This window comes from Aquarana catesbeiana, linkage group LG08, assembly GCF_042186555.1.
Source record: "Aquarana catesbeiana isolate 2022-GZ linkage group LG08, ASM4218655v1, whole genome shotgun sequence".
Taxonomy (NCBI): domain Eukaryota; kingdom Metazoa; phylum Chordata; class Amphibia; order Anura; family Ranidae; genus Aquarana; species Aquarana catesbeiana.
The window spans coordinates 158,613,008-158,634,182 of record NC_133331.1 but is presented as its reverse complement, the minus strand read 5'-3'; the positions used below and the strand labels follow the sequence as shown (position 1 = coordinate 158,634,182).

Genomic DNA, 21,175 nt, shown 5'->3' with positions numbered 1-21,175 from the left:
CCGGAGAGAAGAAGAGAGCTGACAGCTGAGCGCCGGGAGCGTTTTACATAACACTGGCACACTTATAATGGTACAGAGAGGATGGGAGGATTTAGTAGATGTGGATTAACAATCACTTTAAGAGTTAATTTTAAGGCTGTATTAAGGCATGACTATGAGAACTGTGACCTTGCTGCTTTTTAATGACCCTTAGCTTAGAATGACCAGATTTGCTTTCAGCAGTGGTAGACCACTGCCCCTCACATGCAGATCACTTTGTATGGTGTAGCCATTATTACTGTCTCTGTTTGTACAGTAAAGAGATTCCTTGCACATGTCAGCAGCTCTAATTTTTGGAACAAGTAAGCACCAACTACAAGCCACTGTGGTAGACAAGGGACATGTGGTCAAACCAGCACAGAGAAGTAAAGTGGTCATAAACCAATTCTAATCTCACACTTAAAGAGGAGTTCCACCCAGGGGCTCCATTAAAAAAAAAAATACTGCAGCTGCTGACTTTTAATTGGATACTTACCTGTCCCTGGGTTCAGCCATGCGGGGGTTCGAAGCCCCGCTCGCCCCCCCCTCTGCTTGTCGGCACCGGCATTTCAACTGTGGGCGCCGGGCTGTGGCTTCACAGCCTGGAACCCACTGCGCATGCGCGAGCGGTGCCGCGTGCCGTAATTGGCCGATCAATCACCTGGGACCTGTAATGGGTCCCAGATGATTGACAGGAGGGAGGGAGCAGAGCCGAGCCCTTTCTGTGCCGAGGGGGAAGTGATGTCACCAGCCCAGGCAAAGGAAATGGCAGACTACGAGGGACCACCTAGCAACAGGCATTTAGAGGTAAGTAAAAAAAAAAAAAAAATATTCAAATGTTTTTTTGTTTTTTTTTTTTACATTTTTTCAGGTATTTTTGTTTTTTTGGGTGGAACCCCACTTTAAATACTCCCTTATGGACCTGTTATTACAGCTTCAATATGTTTGCCAAAATAACATTAGAAAAAATAAAATAAAGAGCCCCCGTCCCTCTGTATGAACACACATATAGATCCGCATATGTAAATGGCGATTGCACCACACGTGTGAGGTACTGCTACCAATGTCAGAGTGAGAGCAATAATTCTAGCACTGCGTTTAACTCTAAACTGGTAACCCGTAATGGCTTTTAAAGCTTTGCCTATGGAGATTTTTTAGGTATCGTACGTAGTTGGTTGTAATTTCATGGTCTTGACATGTTTGGTATCTATTTACTCTGCACAACACAATCTTTTATACTTTACCCAGAAACTAGTTATTCTATTGTGTTTGTGTGCACTAAAAAGCATTTAAGTGTATTTTTTTCTTGATAATATGCATTTGATAAACAGATGCACAAATCATGCAACATAAAAAATTTAATTAACGAAATTAAGGACCATTTTATTCTCCAGGGCTTCTGCTTTCAAAAAATATATGTTTGCTGGTTTTAAGTAATTTTCTAACACAGCGTAAAATCAGCATTTTTCTTTATGCCAGAACTGGCCTGGATTGGGAATTGGTTAAGATGAGAGTAATTTTAACATGGGTGTGAACTAGGCCATTAGAACCCAAATGATCTACTGTCCATGCACTTTTGATGCAGAAAAAATCCACTGGACTGCATGTGGTATGAACCAGCCCTCTGGGACATAGATAGCAAGAACCCTAGGTTATTGAAAAGGAATTCAAACTGAAGAGTAGACACGCCCAAACACCACAAGTGAGCCAGCCCAACATAAAATAAAAAAGTCAAAACAAAAGGTAAACCAATGGCATTAAAGTGGTTGTAAAGGCAGAAGGTTTTTTTTTTTAATCTTGATGCATTCTATGCATTAAGATAAAAGCCCTCTGTGTGCAGCAGCCCCTGTCAGCCACCCATTGGCTGAGACAGCAGTGCGGCGCCATTGGCTCCCGCTGCCGTCAAATTCAGTCAGCCAATGAGGAGAGAAAGGGGGCTGGGCAGCGGCTCTGTGTCTGAATGGACACAGGGAGCTGTGGCTGGGTTTGGGTGCCCCCATAGCAAGCTGCTGGCTGTGGGGGCACTGAACAGGAGAGAGAGACCCGAGAACAGGAGGATTGGGGCTGCTCTGTGCAAAATCACTGTACAGAGCAGGTAAGTATAACATGTTATATCCGAAACTAGCATCTGTGGGGGCAGACGTGTGAAACTTTGTAAAACTTCAGAAGGCCAGGTCACTGATGAGAAAAAAAAACAGAGGCTTTAACTGTGTAACTTTAGGAAGAAAAGAAGGCATTTTATCTTGCAACTAATAGGCCTGCACAATAACTTCTGGAAAGGTAAACCGGGAATCAGTCTGTCTACAAGATGCAGTGGCAGAAGCATGAACCCTGACAGCCCTTACCACACCCAGACTATGGAGAGAAATCTCCTTAGAGTAAACCGATGCTGGGCACAACAAATTATTAAAAATAGGACATAGAAAAGAAACAGACAGTTACTTGTAAAAAAAAAGAAAAGGGACAGTGCAGATATCTGATCTTTGATGACCTTTGTTCAGCCCCACCTAGAGAAACAAAAGAACACCGAGCCCACTGAAAAGACACATAGAAACCTTCAGAGGCTCACATTAATATAAATACGTTTTCCACATTCACATTCAAGCGTGCATGCTCAAGAAACGCATCCACTACTGGTGATGTCATTCCCTGCAGCCTACTGTTCCCTGTGCCTCACGCCTCTACCTGAGGTTGTCTTCCGGAGCCGGCCCATCCATCTTGCGGTGGACACCTCCCTGACCAGATCGTTCTGACAGAGGAATAGAAGGCCCAGGATCGCCACCCTGACATAACCATGTTAACACCTTAATGCCTGTCACTTTCTACTGAAATGTGAGTTTGACCGTTATATGTTAATTAAAGCTTGTTAAAAAGGTCTGCACCCAGAGGCACCTCTCTCCTTGTTTTCTGCAGCTCCCTGGAACATGGTTTTGGTTCTAATATGATGGCGACCCTAATCTGAAATGCATCTGTTTCCCAGAAGCTTACCATGAAAGTCAGCACAAGAGAATCAGAGTGGAAGATCAGACCTTGGGATAACATTTGTGCCTGATCTGGTAGAGGCCACAGAGCTTCAACTGATAAGACAACCAAGGTCAGTATACCATACTCTTTGTGGTCAATCCAGAGCTATGAAAATGATGGGAATGCCGTCAGCCTTGATCCTTCTAAGTAGATGAGGTAGTGGTTTCAACAGAGGAAAAAGGCCAGAGATTGTCCCCAGAACAGGAAGCGAGGGGAAATGTCTCAAACAGCAACACAGACAATAAAAAAAAATAATAAAGATATCCACCTGTGCTTGGATAAAAAGTTGTAACAAAGTTGTATACTGGAAAACACTCCCCCTGACTACGTCTTTTAATTATGAAATGTGTATTGTGGAGCTAGGGTGCGTGACGTCATGTAACGGACCGAGGCCATCTTGTTGGTTTGAAACTTTTACTACTATTTGATATGCTGAATCCGCTTACACTTATGTGAGTTTATTACATTTTAACAAATGTGTGAACTAGATTTTGCTACACTATGAGGCAGTTTTGTGTCCTTTTTGATTTATATATTCTGCAGTTAAACCTTCACTTTGGCAAAGCAGTCATTTTTTCCTGGGAGTGTGTTACAGCATACAAGTACCAGTGGAGTGGGATACCAGAAGTTCAGTCTTTGTTATAGGACATATGAGTGCTTTTTGACTGCTTGATTCTGATGGTTAGTGTTATGCGGTAGTAGGTTGTGTGTGGGAATTGAAGGTGGAGGATATTTTTTCTTGTGGGCATTATTACATCTCAAAGCACACTTTCAGGTTGTCTTAATGGATCATTCACTGGATACTCCCTAAGGACTGTTTTAGGGTTTCCTTTTTATATTTGTGACCTTGATGTAATGATTAGCTTTGCAATTTATTTTTAATATTTGCACACTTTTAATGTAATGACTAATGCTGCACCTTTTTTCCCAATAAGAAAATTAAGTTTTGTTAAAGTTCAGTAGAAGAATGCTATAACCTCTTTCAGCTTTTTATTGTTATAGGCTTCCCTGTTATATATTTCACCACTTCAATAGCGGACACTTTTACCCCCTTCCTGCCCAGGTCAATTTTCGACTTTCAGCGCTGTTGCACTTAGAATGACAATTGCGCGGCCATGCAACACTGAACCCATATAAAATTTATTTTAGTGTTTTTTTTCACGCAAATAAAGCTTACTTTTGATGGCATTTAATCACCACTGAGGTTTTTTTTGCCAAGTAAAAAAAAAGGCCAAAAGTTTTGTTATGAAATTTATGAAATTTTGCAAATAAATAATCTTTCTTCATAAATGTAGGTCAAAATGTATTCTGCTACATTTCTTTGGTAAAAATAACCCAAATCAGTGTATATTATTTAGTCTGTAGGAAAGTTTTAGAGTCCACAAAGTATGATACTGTATATATGAAATTTGATAAATCCTGATGTACTGACACCCATCTCATTTCTTGAGGCCCAAAAATGCAAGGACAGTAGAAATGAAATGACCTCTTCTTGAAAAGTAGACAGGCCAAGGTATTTAGTAAGAGGTATGGTGAGTTTTTTGAAGTTGTAATTTTTAGTCACAATTTTTTGGAAAATGAATAAAAAAATAAAATAAAAAATTCAGTTTTTTTAACATATGGTCACCAGTGCAGTACAGCGTTATCTTATAACTGGTGTGGGGGTGATCAGGGACACTGACTGGTGACATATATATATATATAAATATATATATATATATATATATATATATATTTTTTTTTAAGCACACTTTGACCAGAGCAATACAGTGTTGGTCAAAGCTAAGCACATGGCACAGATGGACTGTTATTGGCCCTATCTATGCTATGTGATCACTGTGACTTTTTCACAGCTAAGAACACAATTGTATACAATGGATGGCATGAAAGGAAGCCATCCATTGTTTACAACTGTAATGTGATCTGCTTTGATTGGTCACATCGATGAGTCGGTGACAGATTGTGGACCTTCTGGGAGGACGTCATATGACATCCACTCTGCACTCGGAAGGACAAAAGGTCTGCCTGGCTGTCAATCTGCTATAGGCCGCTCGGGAAGGTGTTAATCTGGGAAATCTCCGTAAAGGAGCCCCTGATAGCAGTAAAAGCTGATAGGGGTTCTAATCTTTCCCTATTCTATGCCCAAAAAAAGTTTTAGCGTAGATACACACTAATCACACGGTACAGAAGCTTATACCTGACTGCTATAGGGTTCTTCAATATAATCTACACATTCCCTTTCAAGGAATTTTCAACCTAAAAATACATTTTGAATGGAAAGCAATTAGTGTTCCTATTTTACCAATGAATGTCCCCTTCTTAAAGCTGTCCTCTTGCTGTTTTTGCTGCCATTACCATCAGAATATTGTATTAGCCCTACTTACTTTAGTAAAGAATCTTCCAATGTATAGGTACAGCAGGGTGAGCAGACGAAAGGAGAATTTCATAAGCTATGGTGTAAAATACAGCTTTATATACTGGTTGGGTTGCCTAGTAGCCAACACCCTACCATAAAAAAAAATAAGGTATTCTTGTTACAGTTTAAGTTTTGAAGTAGGGAATGGTTAAGACCCTGCCATGTGTTGTGTTTTTTTTTGTTTGCTATATGTGTACTAATTTGGAGAAATTTCTCTGGGACACAACATAATTGGAAATCTCTCCAAAGACAGATGATACCCCCACTGGAACAGATGTCCTATTGGCAGATTTCATCTTACCCCTTGCTCTTATAGCTGCTCTAAAACTTTGAATTTTCCTTTATTTTCAGTCAAGGGGCAATGGACTAACAAAGAGGGGAAATCTTCCCAGTGGGGGCAGAATCCTGGAAGGGATTTTTAAACTTTCACACTTTGTCCATTAACTGAAAAAAAAGTGTTTTGGCTTTACACACATTTTACCTTTACAAATTAAATATAAAGATTTGTATTAATAATGTAAACTAAACTTTTACAAAATTAAACTGAATAACAATTATTATTTTTGTAATGATAAACATTCTAAAGTGAAAAAGTAACACTGACTGAAGATGTCAATATAACTCACAAAAATAATATTTGAATATATAGATGTGAAATGCCCTCTATGACACAGTATTACAGCAGAGGTAAGTATTTAATCATGAAGAAAATATTCTCTTTCACAGCAAACATCATTGTTAGGAAAAGCATCAACTTTGGTGAGGTGGAAAGTGCACAGCACATTCTTACCTGCTACTTATAAATGTGTGTTGTACTTTTTAGATTCAATTTCACTTATCTGTGCAAGGAGAAAAAATTCCCAAACAATATCTACATTATCGTCTACATAAAAATCTGTTTTGTTGTATTATGGTGGTCCGAGAGACTAAATGGAGAAGGAACATAAACACACACATCTTGGCTTAGGATCTGTTACTTTAGATACATAGACACCATGACACCTATATATGAAGAGTCAATTTCATTTAATAAATGTATGGAAAATAAAACTTAACACAAATCTTTATGCAGAAAACAGTTTGGCATTTCCGATGCATAAGTTACAATCAACCAAATTTACAGAAGGAAATTAAAAAAAAACAAAAAAAAAAAACAAAAAAAAAAAACAATGTATTTAGCATTATTCAAGGATGCACTAAAGATGACTTTTAAGTGAGACAGAGGCAGGCGGCAGCCTGATTCAGCTATTACGAATGAGTCACTGCAATGAATTACTGACTCCCACCTCCCAAGAGAGCAAAGGAATGAACGGATTAGGAAAGGACAGAGAAAGCTACAGAACTGTTGGAGGTTTTAGTGTTGCAGGACTTGCCAACAATGGTAATGGATCATGTGCAGGGAAAAAAACACTGAGATGAAGAAAAAATAGGTAACAGCAATGTGTCCCACTGCCCACTAGACAACTTTGTATCATAATGCCCCATCCTAGTGTGACAAGTTCTAGAAGACATGCAGGGTATAATCATGGCTCCAAAATAGAAGACAAAATAAAGTGATAAAAGTCCCTGATGGTGACAGAAAGATGATCATTTGGCTGATGGAATGGCATTTTCGATAAAAGGGAATATTGTTCAGTCTTACTAGAGATATACTGACCACAAAATGAATGGGTTCAGTAAAAAGCACCTGTTCTAAAATATGTAATGCAAAAAAGAATTATTGAAGACCCAATATGTGATCTTTATTGAAAGGAAACCAAAAAATCTTTATATTTGCTATCCACCTGTTAGTACAGCTTCAGCACTGTTTATATACACAGTGTATTTGCGTGTCATTTTCAGGAGTACACTCTCACACTTATGCATGCTGTATTTAACAATGTTTTACTTCCTTTTCAGAATATACTTCATTGCAGTATATGACCTTACAGGGAATGCATCCACATAACTGCTAATGCAGATTTTTAAGAATGTATCTAAAGCTGCCCATACACTATACAATTTTCTTATTCAATTTTCTTTAGATTTACCTTCAGTTATGTAGTGCAAGGGCCCACCTGATTGCATACAAAATGAAAGTGTTTAGGTTTGACCTTCCTTTATATGGTTTTGGTAAAGCAAAAGGAAAGTTGTATAAGAAAATGGTATAATGTGTGGCCAGCCTAACAGTACTCAAATCAAGCCAATTACTCTTATTTAGAGAATGCACTGAAAATAATTACCATGAAAACATAATGGCCTTCTGAAGCATTTGCCTGGAAAATTGAAAGAAATATTGTTCACAGTATCTATTCTCTCAGTATAAATGTTGAATACTATACACCGAGTGTTGTGCTGTTGCTTGGTAACCTGAGAGATAAAAGAGTTTGGGGGTCGGGTGTACCATGTTCTCCAATTTACTGCTGATCATGTGACTATTGAGGTCAGAATGGCAACTAAATATATTGATGTTGCCTATACATTATATCGCACAACACTCCCAGCAGCCAGATAACATTTTTACAGTGACAACACAAAATCATTCACGCACGTCTTATTTTCTAACCATTGGCGCTGTGATTGTTTTTTTTATTAGAAAATGCTGAAATTTTACTGTGATACCTAAATGTAAAGTATAATGGTTAAATCAACAGGCATATTTGTAGGAGATTGTCATTGTATAGTATTTAGTATCTTAGGTAATAACTTTAAATATGAACACACAAGCCTATGCAATCTAATACATTTGCAGCCAATTAGTAATACAAATTGATTGTGCACAGAAAAAAAAGACAAAGTATTGATGTAGAGGGGCTATTAGATACACCTGTTTGCGTTACTGCATACATATAGCAAGGATTCCATTGGGGTGCCTCTCAGTGTCGCCGTGCATACAGTGCAACAAGTATGATAGTAGCATACAGTACTGTTATTGTTCTGACCTGTTTTGAGGCGTTCATTATAATAATTATCTCCCTGTTGTTCTGGAAAGTGCATATATAACAAAATATTTGAGTATGCTAAATATACAGTATTACACAGTGAAATGTTCCACTGCAATTTCCATTCCAACTCATTATCAGGTTAGCAAAATTTGTTCTATTCTTTGTCTGTTATTTTTATGTTTTTTGTTTATAAGTGATAATAGTATTTATTCTATGGCAGGCCTCATATTTTTTTTTTACATCAATAGGGACATAATTATGCACATGGAATGCAAACATATTAGTAATTTTCAATATAGAAAATTTAAATCTGGCATAAAGTAAGAAAGTATAAACCAAAACTAACAATATTTTTAGTCTGAAATTATTCAAAGCTGATTTAGAGACTTTAAAGTGTGTGTATATGTATATGTGTGTGTGTATATATATATATATATATATATATATATATATATACACACATATACATACACACACACACGCGATTATGATGAGATCCCGTGTCCTGTTCACACTATCATAGATGTACCAATGTTTATAAGGACTTGGGGGTTGATTTAGTACAAAATTGGAAAGTGCAAAATCTGGTGCAGCTGTGTATGGAAACTGATCAGCTTCCAGTTTTTTTTTTTTTTTTCAAAGCTTAAAGCATAACTCCACTTTTGTTGGGAAAAAACATCCCCCCTGGGTGTTCTATGTACATTGCAAGGATTATAACAACCTTTGTTGAAGATTCCTACCTTGTGCTATTCTGAAGAAATCCATGTATGTTTGTCTGTGCCGAGTGGGTCTAATGGGAGTGGTTTCATAATTATCAGTCAGCTGTGGCAGCTGCAGAGCACTAATGAGAAAATCTGCTGGGCCTGCATCCCTTTAGACGTGTTCCTACAGGGAGTATCTCACCAAAAATTTTATTTTTGTTGCAAGGGATGCCTGAAATCTTAGGCAGACTTCTGGGAAAATTGGTGAGCCAATCACAAAAGCAGGAAATTATGTTTCTGGGGAGTGGTCAGTACACAACTCCAAGTTGCTTTGCATTTATATAAAATTACAGTGGCTGAAGAATTGAAAAGGAAAGGTACTTTTTAATAACATTCAATTACAATATGACTTGTATTGCAATTGTTCATGCTATATGTAATTTTTTTTCAACCACAAAAGTGGAGTTACCCTTTAATTGAAAAAGCTGAAGTTAGAAGCTAATTACCTACCATGCAGAGCTGCACTCTCCAGTTTTAGTAAATCAACCCCTCGGTGTTGTGAAACTTCTTTCTCCTAGGTGTAGTCTATTAAGCTGCTTAGTCTTCTTGAGAACAATATACAATTTTGATGCAGCATATATTCTGCAGGATGACCCTAACACAGAGCTAGTCCCTGAAGGGAAAACCTATGTATGTGCAGAACAATCATGAAAATACATAAAAGGGAGCATGTAGAAACATGAAATTCACAATAAAAAAATTAATTAAACCAGGTAAAATCAGCTAAACTTAACAATAACTGTCATGTGAGCAGTTGCCCAATCCCTAAGATATCTGAGTTCATTATCAGAGTAAGTAGTTAAAAATAATGATGTCAAATGACAAATCTCACATGCTGCACTTTTGTTAAAGATACACTCCAATCAGCCAAGCCCTGAAATGCATAAAAATACCCAACCTGCCCAAGGCATACATTTTTCATTTAGGCATTCCTACAATGTTTGGTATTACTGTGGCCTTGCTGACGGTAATTTTGTACTCAGGGAATACCATCATCCCTTCAGTTTGAACATGTAGTATTCCTAACACAGTTCTCAGACTCATGGAAGGTCTGGAGGCTTCTGCTGTCTCTTCCCTGGTCTTTGGCCCCTGAGGTCCTACACTTCACACTGCTCTCCTTGCTCCCCCACACACCAATCTAGGGTCCCTTTTATTGGCTTCTCTGCTGATGCTGTCAAAAAGGGGTAGCCAGCTCCGGCTTGCACCAGTTATTTTGCAGGACCAGGTTCCAGCCAGAGCAAGTAAATGTATTGCTTCATTTGTACACCCAGCAGGAGGAAAACTGAATATATATCTGACATGCACTCATTTGCAGTCATTTTTGCATGACATTAGCAGTTTAATGCCTTATTGTACTTGATGCCTGGGTTTGCACTTCCACATTTCTTAGAAAAAGCACAGCAGATCTGCCGAGCCTCTTCCAGTCAGTACTAATATGAATAGGAATTGCTCTACCCAGTCACATGAACATGTAAGAATAGTTCATTCAAAGCTGTGTATCCCACACCTTGAAAACATTGTCACCTCTAATAAGACTAGGTCCATACAAGGGCTTTTCATTTCTGCTGTCCCATTATGAGAGAATTTTCCCCAAACAACACATCTGCAAGTCTGACAGATCAGAGTGCTTTCTGTATTTTCACAATGCATCCACCTCTCTGGTGACTATACACTACAGTAATTTACCATTTCGCTCAGTATACATCAGGTTCTTACTAATTGCTTGTTTATTCTCCTTGTACATAAATATTAGCTGTGGAATATAATTTAAGATACAAGAACACACACACAAGGGTCTCAGTGGAACTTCACTTTCTCCATCAATATTGAAAAATGTTATTCCTCATGCTGTGATCATTGGTAAATAGATAGGAAAGTATATCATATTCACTTGTCTAACTTATTTTCATTTATTTTTTTCACATTTCTTCAGTTACTTCCTTGTTTCTTGCCTAGGCAAATGTCGTCATACATCCCAGGAGTCTTTAGTTGAGGGGAGGGGATTTCTCAGCTAAGCACACCCTCCTGCATGCATGACTGAGCTAAGGGCAGATGGATTCCAGGAAGTAAATGCTATATGAATAATTTGCCATTTCTCAAGATGGCCATGGCCAGAAATTCTGGGGGGGTGGGGGGGGTGGGGCTTCAAAATGATCTCTCAACAAAATAAAGCATGGAGACATGGATGGATGGGGGAGTTTGCTTTAAATGGTAAACAAAAAAAAGGTTTTTTGTTTTTTTTTGTTTGTAGTGCCTAGATGCAGTGAAGATCCACTTTAAAATGATCATTATAGAATCAGTGCGTGAATGGCCACTCAATATGACCTAATGCTCGTCACCACAATATTCCTGGCTATAATCCTAAAAGACTAATCGGCTTGCATAAAATTAGAATTTCTACCTAGACAGATAAAATCTAGACATAACTGTACCCACATGTTTAGCAGAAAATCAATGAAAGAGAAAGCAATATGCAGATGTCATTCTTCCATTTCCAATCCAATTGCTTTGTCTGTGGAGGCAAAGTAGGAGGGACACATATGAATTAGGGGCACGGCGCACTATTGGTTTCCCTAATTGTTTGAGATGCATTTCAGTTTATTGGCTACTTTTTATCAGAATCCCAGAAAGACAAAGTAACGTGTATATACCTAAGAAAATGGAATGTTTCATGGAATCTTTGGGTACACTTAGCAGATTAATTTAAAATAATGTTCAGCCAGTGGCTACTGTGTTGCCTTAGCAGCATAGTGCTGAGTGGATCAAGGAATATCCCCCTCCTTTCCAAAATAAATTAAAAAAGAATCCCTGTAAAACACTGTATACCTCTTCCTCATTTATCCACAAGACGTAAACTCTACATACTGTACATTAATTAGACCATTTATAGTACGTTATTCTCCTTGTCACAATTGGCAAATATCTTAAAAGTAGTAAACATATTTTGCCTATGTCATTTTTTTTTTTTACAGACCACACAGTATACAAACATGATACTGAAAATTACTTGCACTTTTTTTTTTCCTCAAGAATAAAGACACCCACAAAATAACTAACCATAAACAGGTTATGAGGAGTTTTGCTCAATGGAGGTGGAATGCTTAGTATATGTCTCTCTCATACATTTTCACCAAACATTCAGCCTGACTATCCACTGTTTATTTTTATGTGAGATTATGCTGTGCCTACCAGTGATATTCCACTATTTAAGAACACAATCCGGGTTATTTACAAAAAGGAAATTCACTTTGCACTACAAGTGCTAAGTGCACTTGGAAGTGCAGTCGCTCTAAATCTAAGGGGTAGATCTGAAATTAGTGGAAGCTCTGCTGATTTTATCATCCAATCATGTGCAAGCTAAAATGCTGTTTTTTTATTCTCCTTGCATGTCCCCCTCGGACCTACAGAGACTTTACTTCCAAGTGCACTTGCAGTGCAAAGTGGATTTTTTGCGTAAATAACCCCCTATATTTGCAGCTTCTGTTTGCAATGACAATGGATACAAGGGGACAAACAGCCAAGGTGGACATTCTATAAAGTGAACCCACATTAGACAGTTTCTGAAAAAGTATCACAGCAATGAAGTTTATTGCGCTTCAGACTTCAGCGATGCCACTGCTTCCCAGTGCTTTAATAAGCAGTATTCTCATCACTGGTTCAACTGTGTACAGTTGTCTAAATTGCAGACAGGCAACATTAAAAATAACATTTCACATCCTTTACCTTCTGTAACAAAGACAGGACTCCTATCTACTGGAAATGTTTAGTGTCCCCTCAGATTAGTCCTATTTCTTTTGGTTCAAGTCTGCATTCATTTGCCTGGTTTTAGAGCATGTGCCTTCATAGAGCAATTTGTCTTCTTTACTTGACCGAGTTTAACATTTCCAAGCTAAGAAGACATGAGACTGAGCTTGCTTTGGAGATTATTTAATCATGAATTTGTCAGTAAACCATTTCTCCTAATCATTTAAAAAATGTAATGGTGAAAGATGGCTTTTTCTACCAACTAAATGAATCTGATGAGAGTGTGTGGATTTGCCTCTGGTATAGCACCCAAAACTTTTTTCTTAACAACCTAAGCTTGGGTCCATGGATGGAATTTATATACATTTCGCAGCAGATTGCAAACAGAATTATTTTCTTTTAAATGCATCTAATTTAGGTTTTTAACTAGATAAAAATAAGTTTATAACTCATACAGTGTGCCAAATGTAAATATAAAACAGTGTAAATTTGGTGTGTTTTTTTATCTTATAGAAAATTACTATGAGGCTCATTTGCTAGAAAAAGACATGCAACTCTTGAAAATTAATTCAATTAAATCATTTTATCTACAGCCTTTACTTATAGGGAATATATTGTTTTTATCAGTAAGTATAGCAAACCAGTACTGTAATTATTATTAACTATTCATTATTATTATTAATTATTATTATTATTAACTCAATAATACAGTCACATATCATCAATCCTATTCTTCCTTTAAAAAGTTCTTTTAAATTCTCACAGAATCTTGTGACCCTAATGCACGTGAGGGTCAAATAAAGCTTTTTTTTTAATAATCCAGATGGCCATGATGAAGAGTAATTGTTGCACTTTATTGGCACAAAAAATGTAAGCACAATAACTTATCAGTACATTGTGATTTGCTTTAGAACATATTACACTATATGGTTTTGTTTTTTCACAGTTTTTCTGATATAAGGTCTGGAGGGGAAGAGCACAGTGTGATAGGAAAAAAAGCCCGGACACATGGATTATGACAAAAAGCTTTACTTGACCCTCACGTTCATTAAGGGTCACAAGATTCGGTGAGAATTTAAAATAACTTTTTAAAGGAAGACTAGAACTGATGATATGGAACTGTATTATTGGGTCAATATTAAAGCTCCGGTTTACCTATACTTACTGTTAATATACCCACCTGGAGTGGGAGGAGTAGTTCCAGCTGCTAGGGTAATTGTATAGTTTCACCTAAGCACTGAATATCAGTCTAATAAAATGTTTAGTGTTTATTTCCTTCTATGAATTCAGAGATAACTGTTTCTCCTGAAGAAACAAACTTTCCCCTTTTGCTTCTCCACCAGGTACTGTTGTATCCTCATGCTTGCAACAGTTTTCTTCACAGCAAATTAAGACATTCAATTGGCATTTTGTTTGTTTTAGCCATTTTAGATGTAGTCAGTGCTTGAAATGGCCAATATAGAGTTACAAATTCTGCTTTAAAAGCAAGAAAGGGGAAAGAAAAGGAAAGGAAATAGAATAATGTAGCAGAGGAGAGGAGGTCAAAGACTAAATAGAAAGAATTATAGAAAGATGTTAATTGGATATAATTAGCATTTCATTTTTTTTAACCAATATCCTACAAATAAGTTAGGCCAAATGCATCAAACAGGCTACTGACTTTTTTTAAGCTGTAAATAATTTAACTTGAACTAAATTTATTCTCTTGTGATCAAGAGAAAAAAAGAAATAACAAAAAAAAAGAAAAGAAAATTACTATTGAGGATAATGAACAGCTCAAGGGTAAATATTATAATGCAAAGTTCCTAATGAATTCTTTACAGAAATATCACATTTAAACATTTGGTTAACCTACCGGCTTGGATACAATAATGTATATCTATCACGTATGTTTTTTTTTTTAACCACATATAAATTATTATCAATAGCAGGCACTTCTATAAATATGACTTGTGTGATTCAAATTCACATGATCATAAAACTATAAAAAAAAAAAATCCACCAATTTATATTGCCCTGTGTTCTGATTAACTTTTTACCATGAATGTAAAACCACCTCCTGCAAATAAAATAATCTGCAATAAATTCACATAATAGGTATGCACTGGGTATAGCATTGCCTGGATGTAGATGCTAATGCCCTCATAGATACATGATTAGGGTATTATGCTCCAATAACCTTACAAATCCATATAGATATTTGTACATAATCAGAAATGTTCATATATGATTGTTTACAATAACTGATAGATGATTGCATGTCTACAAATTGCCTTAAAGGATGCATCCTCCTGCAGCTGCAGAAGGCATTATAAATACCCACAGCTCTCACGTGTCAAGATCATAGCTCTTCAGTAAGTGCAGCTTAAAAATGATATCATGTACATCCAGCTACAGCATTAAATAACCTCAATGGTAATTCTTTTTTGCCTTGTTTGGAAACATACTTCTGTTATAAACATCTTTTGGTGTTAGCCATGATAGTCATATACACTGAGAGGGGAAAATGCTTAAAAAAGAGAAGAGTGTGTTTATTAAGCTGCTGAGCAGCTGCTAATGAATGAGTGGCACAGTTCTCTCTGGGTTTGCAGCTCTTAGGAAATCTCTCCTGCTAATGAGCAGTTTGTACTGTGGAAGATTAAAGTATTTACTTTGATGTCTGGATAAAAGGAGACAAAGAGGAGAATCTATCCTTAACATGCTATATTTGCTATACAGGAAAGATTAATTATTTGTGAGTGGGGATGAATGTTTTCACATTAAAAACATTGTTCTCCATAATAAAAAATGATGAAATACAAAATCAGTTTGCATCTACCATGTAAATATATGTGATATGTTAAATGTAAGATTTTAAAGTATGCTAATTTTAAAGTAGAAAGCACTGGATTCCAAGTAGATGACTTGCACATATCTTCTTTTCTTTGTTCAAAGTTGTTGGCTTCCCCTACAGTTCCTTCAAAAGCCCGTCACAGTAGGCCCTCTTATAGGGCCTATAACATATCTACACATTTCAAAACAAGGGGTATTTTTCACATTTTAGGATAGTTAATGGAGCCACCTTTCTGCCAGTGGAACAGGCTGTTACTTTCTGTATTAAGAAGCCTCTACTGAGCGTTGCACTGGTTCAGAGGAGGGCTCACCATAAACCGTCTGGTTATATTGTTCCATCATAGCCTAACATGATGAGGTATAGAACTGTGCTGTCTCCCAAAAGATCAAGAGATACTAGGAACCAACCACAAGTATCTATAGTGGGTAATCAGCAAGGTTTACTACAAACATGCTTGGGGTAAATTTAAGGAACATAGTTGGTGTTTACCTGATAGCATGCTATAACTCCAAAATTGGGTTTGTAAAAGGGATTTTCAACTGTTCATGACTGTAGTCAAACCCTAATTTTCCACCTAACATGGGCAAGTGTACTGTTACATACAATTTAATAGAATTATCCAATTCAACTGTTTTTTTTTTTTAACCCATAGAATTGCAGCATGTGTTTTATTGTAGCTCTCTGTTTATGTTTAGCTTAAGGCCCCACAACATGTCCTAAAATATTGGGTGCCAAAAAAAATACAACAGCATGAGCTCCCAAATAATGATCCTAAAAGTCAAAGCTTTCTGCCTGTGTTAGAACTCATTCTTAAGCCTCAATAACAGGCCACAATGATCATGGCAGCAGCTGGTCAGAGATCACAATTCGATCAAACCTCACCTAATTTACCCAATATGAGCAGACTGGACGGCAATCCTGTTATTTGGCATTGAGAAGGGACCATAAGGATGGACATACCTTATCTGCATTTTCTTGCTATGTCTATGCCCAGCCCAGGTGTAATCCACTGCACAATCTAAAGGTTGAGACAACCCACATCAATAAATCGGCCTCGTCATATTAACAGATATTGAGATAGCTGTTGATAGTAATTTTTGTGTACAATCAAATATTAGTCAAAGTTAAGAAAATTATATGTCACATTTGTACTTTTGCAGCTAACAATAAAAGTAATACAGTGAGGTTATCGTTGTAAGATTAAATATCATTAAAATATGACACATCACAAATCAGATAATAGATGCCATGGATGTAGCTAGTCTTGGTTTAAGTACAACATTACTAAATTCAAATAAGAGTGGTACTCATGGCTATTGTGCTACTAAGGTAAATCGCTAAGTAAACAAAGTGACATCCAAGTTTCCCACTGAATCTGGGACAGAACAGTTCTTTATTATTTTTTATACACCTGATTACCTGCACTAAAGTATGGCTTTAATAGTTGGCATACGATTTCAGCTGCAGCTTATAAAATAATGTTAAAGGGGAGGTCCACTAAAAAGCCTTCAGTTAAAGGTAGATTCTCAAGAACTATTCATCTTCTGGCGTCCTATATCTCTGTGGGACTCCAGCAATAACATTTCACTTCCACAGTTCCTGGATACTTTGGAGTTCCTCCCTTCCTCCTGGGGTGTGTTCCCACTCCTCCCATTTTACTTTCTTTGATCAACAATAAATTCAAATCTAACGTTAAAAAATAATCCCCTCATATTTGCTGCAACAGGTGTATTTACCAGAGAACTCAAGCACAGAAATCTTCCTTTAGAGAAATAAGAAGCCCTAGTTTTCTCTCTTAAAGTAGAACTAAAGGCAAAAAACATTTTTGTTCCATTTTGGATAGAGTAAGGGGAGGGTTATAAACTCTATCATTTTTTTTTTTTTTGCCATCTGAGGCCATTTGTAGATATTTTTCTTCACTTCTTGTCCCATATCCAAAACAGGAAGTGAGAGGAAATTTTTCCAGAGGGAGTCCCTGGTTATCATTGGAACTTGTCCCCCCATAGGAAGATTTCTCCTCTATTCCTTTTCTGGGGACAACCTAAAATTTGTGATCTTGACAAATATAGATGGTGAATCTCCCTAAATTGGGGCACAGACAGCAACCTGACAGGGGTTCTAATCCCCCTCTGCTATATCTAAAACGAAAAAAAAAAAGTTTTGCCGTCAGTTACACTTTAACTATTTATCAAAACCTTAATATCTGTTTTGGATGGACCAAGCCTGTCTGATGACAGATCTGTCTCAAATTCTGACCTCTGCTTCCAATGTCCTAAGTAATAACATCATTCCAAAGACTGTGATACACTGAATGTTTGCTGGTATTCATCATGAGCCAGACACAAGATATGATTGGTTAGATCCAGTGCCCATCCTAAAAGAGTCACTATATTTCTGAACCAGACAATGTTGCGCTGTTGTCTATTTCCTTAAAGTGTAAAGCTCCATTTACAGTTTTAATGACAACTGACATTCAATTTTTTTTTTTTTTTAGTTTTTTTTTTAGCATGAAAGCAAATACTTCCAAACCTCAAAAAGAGCATTAATACTACAAAATATCCGCATGACAATCTTGAATTCAATAAAGTAGTAAAAGTGCAAAAATATGTCACAAAAATGGAGGAAACCAGTTACGAAATGGCACCATCCTGAATTGGGGAAGCCATTTTGCCAAAGCCCTCAGGAGAATCCGAGTGTTTTTGTCAAGTTCTGTCACTGCAAACTGTTCTCTCCTTTGCATGGCTAGAGCATCCGGATCACATACAAAACAAGAATAGAAATTCTGTACATGGCCCTTGTAAGTTTAGAACAAGAGGCTTTCATCTCTTCATTGTCGCCATAAAAAATATTTGATTGTAGCAAAGTTTATGTGCTGTACTTTTTAATAGTAAACTCCACTTCAGTATGCAAGGAAACTTAGAATTTGTTTGTTTTCATTTTTGGTTCCCATTAATAAAATTTAAAAAACATGGTCCCGCTGGATTTGAATGGCTTACATATAAAACAAAAGATTTAAAATTGTTGTCGAGACAGAGAGAAAAAAAACATTTTGAAAAGCTTTCACTCACATGCAGTTCTCTCTTCTTGCACAATTCCTGTTGACTCTTACATATAGGCAGTGTTTGTAGTGACTGTGCTGCTTGTCATCCCTTATAGGTATCCCACTGCTCCTTTCAAAAATTCTGAGGTTTCAGCCTGTCACAACATGTACCAGCAGAAAGTATTAAATCATGCAATACTTATTGATACCAGCTTAGAAACCAACATACCAGCTATAGAGGAAGGGGCCTCAAACATTTCTTTCACCAAGATCTGAAGATCTGAAGAGGCAGACAGCTCAAGACTTCTGCCTGGTGCTGCTGTGTGTCGGTCTGGAGCTGCCTCGTGAAGATGTGTGGCATTTAGCTTTGGTGGCTGAAACAGGTTGGTCGAGATTTAGAGAGGGACTAGAACGTGATTTTTTTAGTCCATCTTCATCATTTTCTGCTGAGTCAAATAAACTGTTTTCAAACGCTTCCAAATCTTCTGTACCTGCCTTCAATTTGGCTCGAAGTAGCATGGCGTAAGTACCATAACGGGATTTCTGTGCAAAAAAAGATATGTTTATAATACATATAAGAGGATAAAAGATTTATAAGATATTAACCATCATACCTACCAAAACTGTGACCTTCCTTGCCAGTGGGACTTACATTAAGTCAGCTGCCTGTACAATAGTCCTTAGAGGTCATACATACAGATCAAATGGTTAAACAGATGTATTTGGAAGGCATTCTATGAACATATGTGAATTAAGTGTAAATGTACAGTACTTCATTAATTTTCTCCTGAGCATCCCATATTTTGTGTTCTAATTAAAGCTCAAAACTGATTAATCACAATCGTCAGCTAAAAGTCAATGTGTCCTAGAACAAGCATCTTGAACTGGCATCTACTGTAATGTGTGGTGAGCAATTCATGATGCATTTAGGAGCATCCTTCTTTCTTAAGTATATCACTAAGGGACACTTCTTCCCATACATAGAATGTTAAACAAGGTGGAACATAAATATGAATAACATGCAAGGGAGTACTAGATCTAATTCTAACAAGTATTTATTGAAGGACAAACAAGATCAGGTAGGGCAAAACAAACAATTTACATACCTTCCTGCAATTAGTAGAAATATCATATGTGCAATGATTCTAGGCATTCCAATAAATGAAAATGGTGGCCTAGAGTCTATGGCATTATTTTCTGAGCAAGGACCTTCTTCTTACCTCAGACAGCATTCCCTCCCAACTAGGGCTGGATTTCCCATTAGGCACTGTAGGCATGTGCCTAAAGACACCCTTCCTAGAGGGGTGCTTGTCTGTACATGGCCGGATCCAGGGGGGTGCTCATCTCCTGTATATCTCTCCCAGATTTCTTTTTATTCAGCTCTTTTTACTAACCTTAGCAAAGTGTTTGATCATTGTATATGATGAGTATACCCCTCCCCTCCCTCCTACACATATAATGCTAGTCAGCACCCACCAGCTGACACACCCCATCAAAATTCTCTGTCTACAGGCTCCTAAGATGTAAATTCGCTCTGCTCCCCATACCCACCCCATCTGTGAGTTCTGCTGTACTAAGCAAGCACAACACCCAGTGACATAACAATAGGCATAGCAGACTATACAATAAGAAAGGAAAGGGGTGCAAAAATTACAATAGTTCAGTATTTCTACACATGAATTAAAATGCACACACAAAAGGAATTGCACTCAAAGAGTGAAGATAGGAGTCTAGCAGTGATAACAAGTAGTTGATAAACAGACTCCGAAATCACCTGTCAAAATGCCAGCCAATGTAAAGCCACCTCCCTTCAGGTCGGCTCCTTGTGTAGGGAGGCAGTTTTACACTGGCTGCTGTTTTGACAGGTGTTCCTGGAGTACGTTCATCAACTACTTGTTATCACTGCTAGACCCCATCTTTATTCTGTGAGTGCATTTCCTAATGTGTGTGTATATTTTAATTTACATGTTCAATAAACCCCTTACATACTGCAATATTGTTTTCTTGCATCCTGTTCCTTTATTTATGTTTCAGATCACTTGTAATTCCCATCTAAGTTTAAAGGGGGCAGAGGCCAAGCTAATTGGTAGTGTCAGTTATTGTTTAATTTCTGGGCATAATCTATGTGTTATGTTATAGTCTGTTACAATGTTCTGTTTCTGTTGCTTTTATCACAAGTGGAGGAAAACCTTTTTTTCAACTGAAGTGTTGGAGCTAGTGGGTGCTGACTTGCGTTATATTTATTAAGTGCCTTCTGGGCATTTCTTATTTAAAACAGTCCATATGGCTGCTATAGGGCCTGGGGTAGTAGGGAGCCCCATTAGGAGAAATGTTAAGAAAAGCTAAACTGTTAAGGTTCCTGCATAGAAGAGAAGTGAAGTCAGTGTTACAATTGTTGCTAGTCATAGGTTCCCT

The 21,175-nt window shown here is 37.3% G+C and overlaps 1 protein-coding gene across 4 annotated transcripts in view; it reads right to left on the bottom strand.

The window, feature by feature from the left end:
- Nucleotides 1-17,629: 17,629 nt before the first annotated feature.
- Nucleotides 17,630-21,175, bottom strand: part of PSD (pleckstrin and Sec7 domain containing) — a 765,102-nt gene continuing 761,556 nt past the window's right edge. For all 4 annotated transcript variants that reach the window (XM_073596605.1, XM_073596606.1, XM_073596608.1 and 1 more), the window contains one exon: nt 17,630-19,303. In XM_073596605.1, coding sequence (XP_073452706.1) covers nt 19,058-19,303 — 246 coding nt within the window. In that variant the 3' untranslated portion in view covers nt 17,630-19,057. The remainder of the gene's footprint in view (nt 19,304-21,175) is intronic.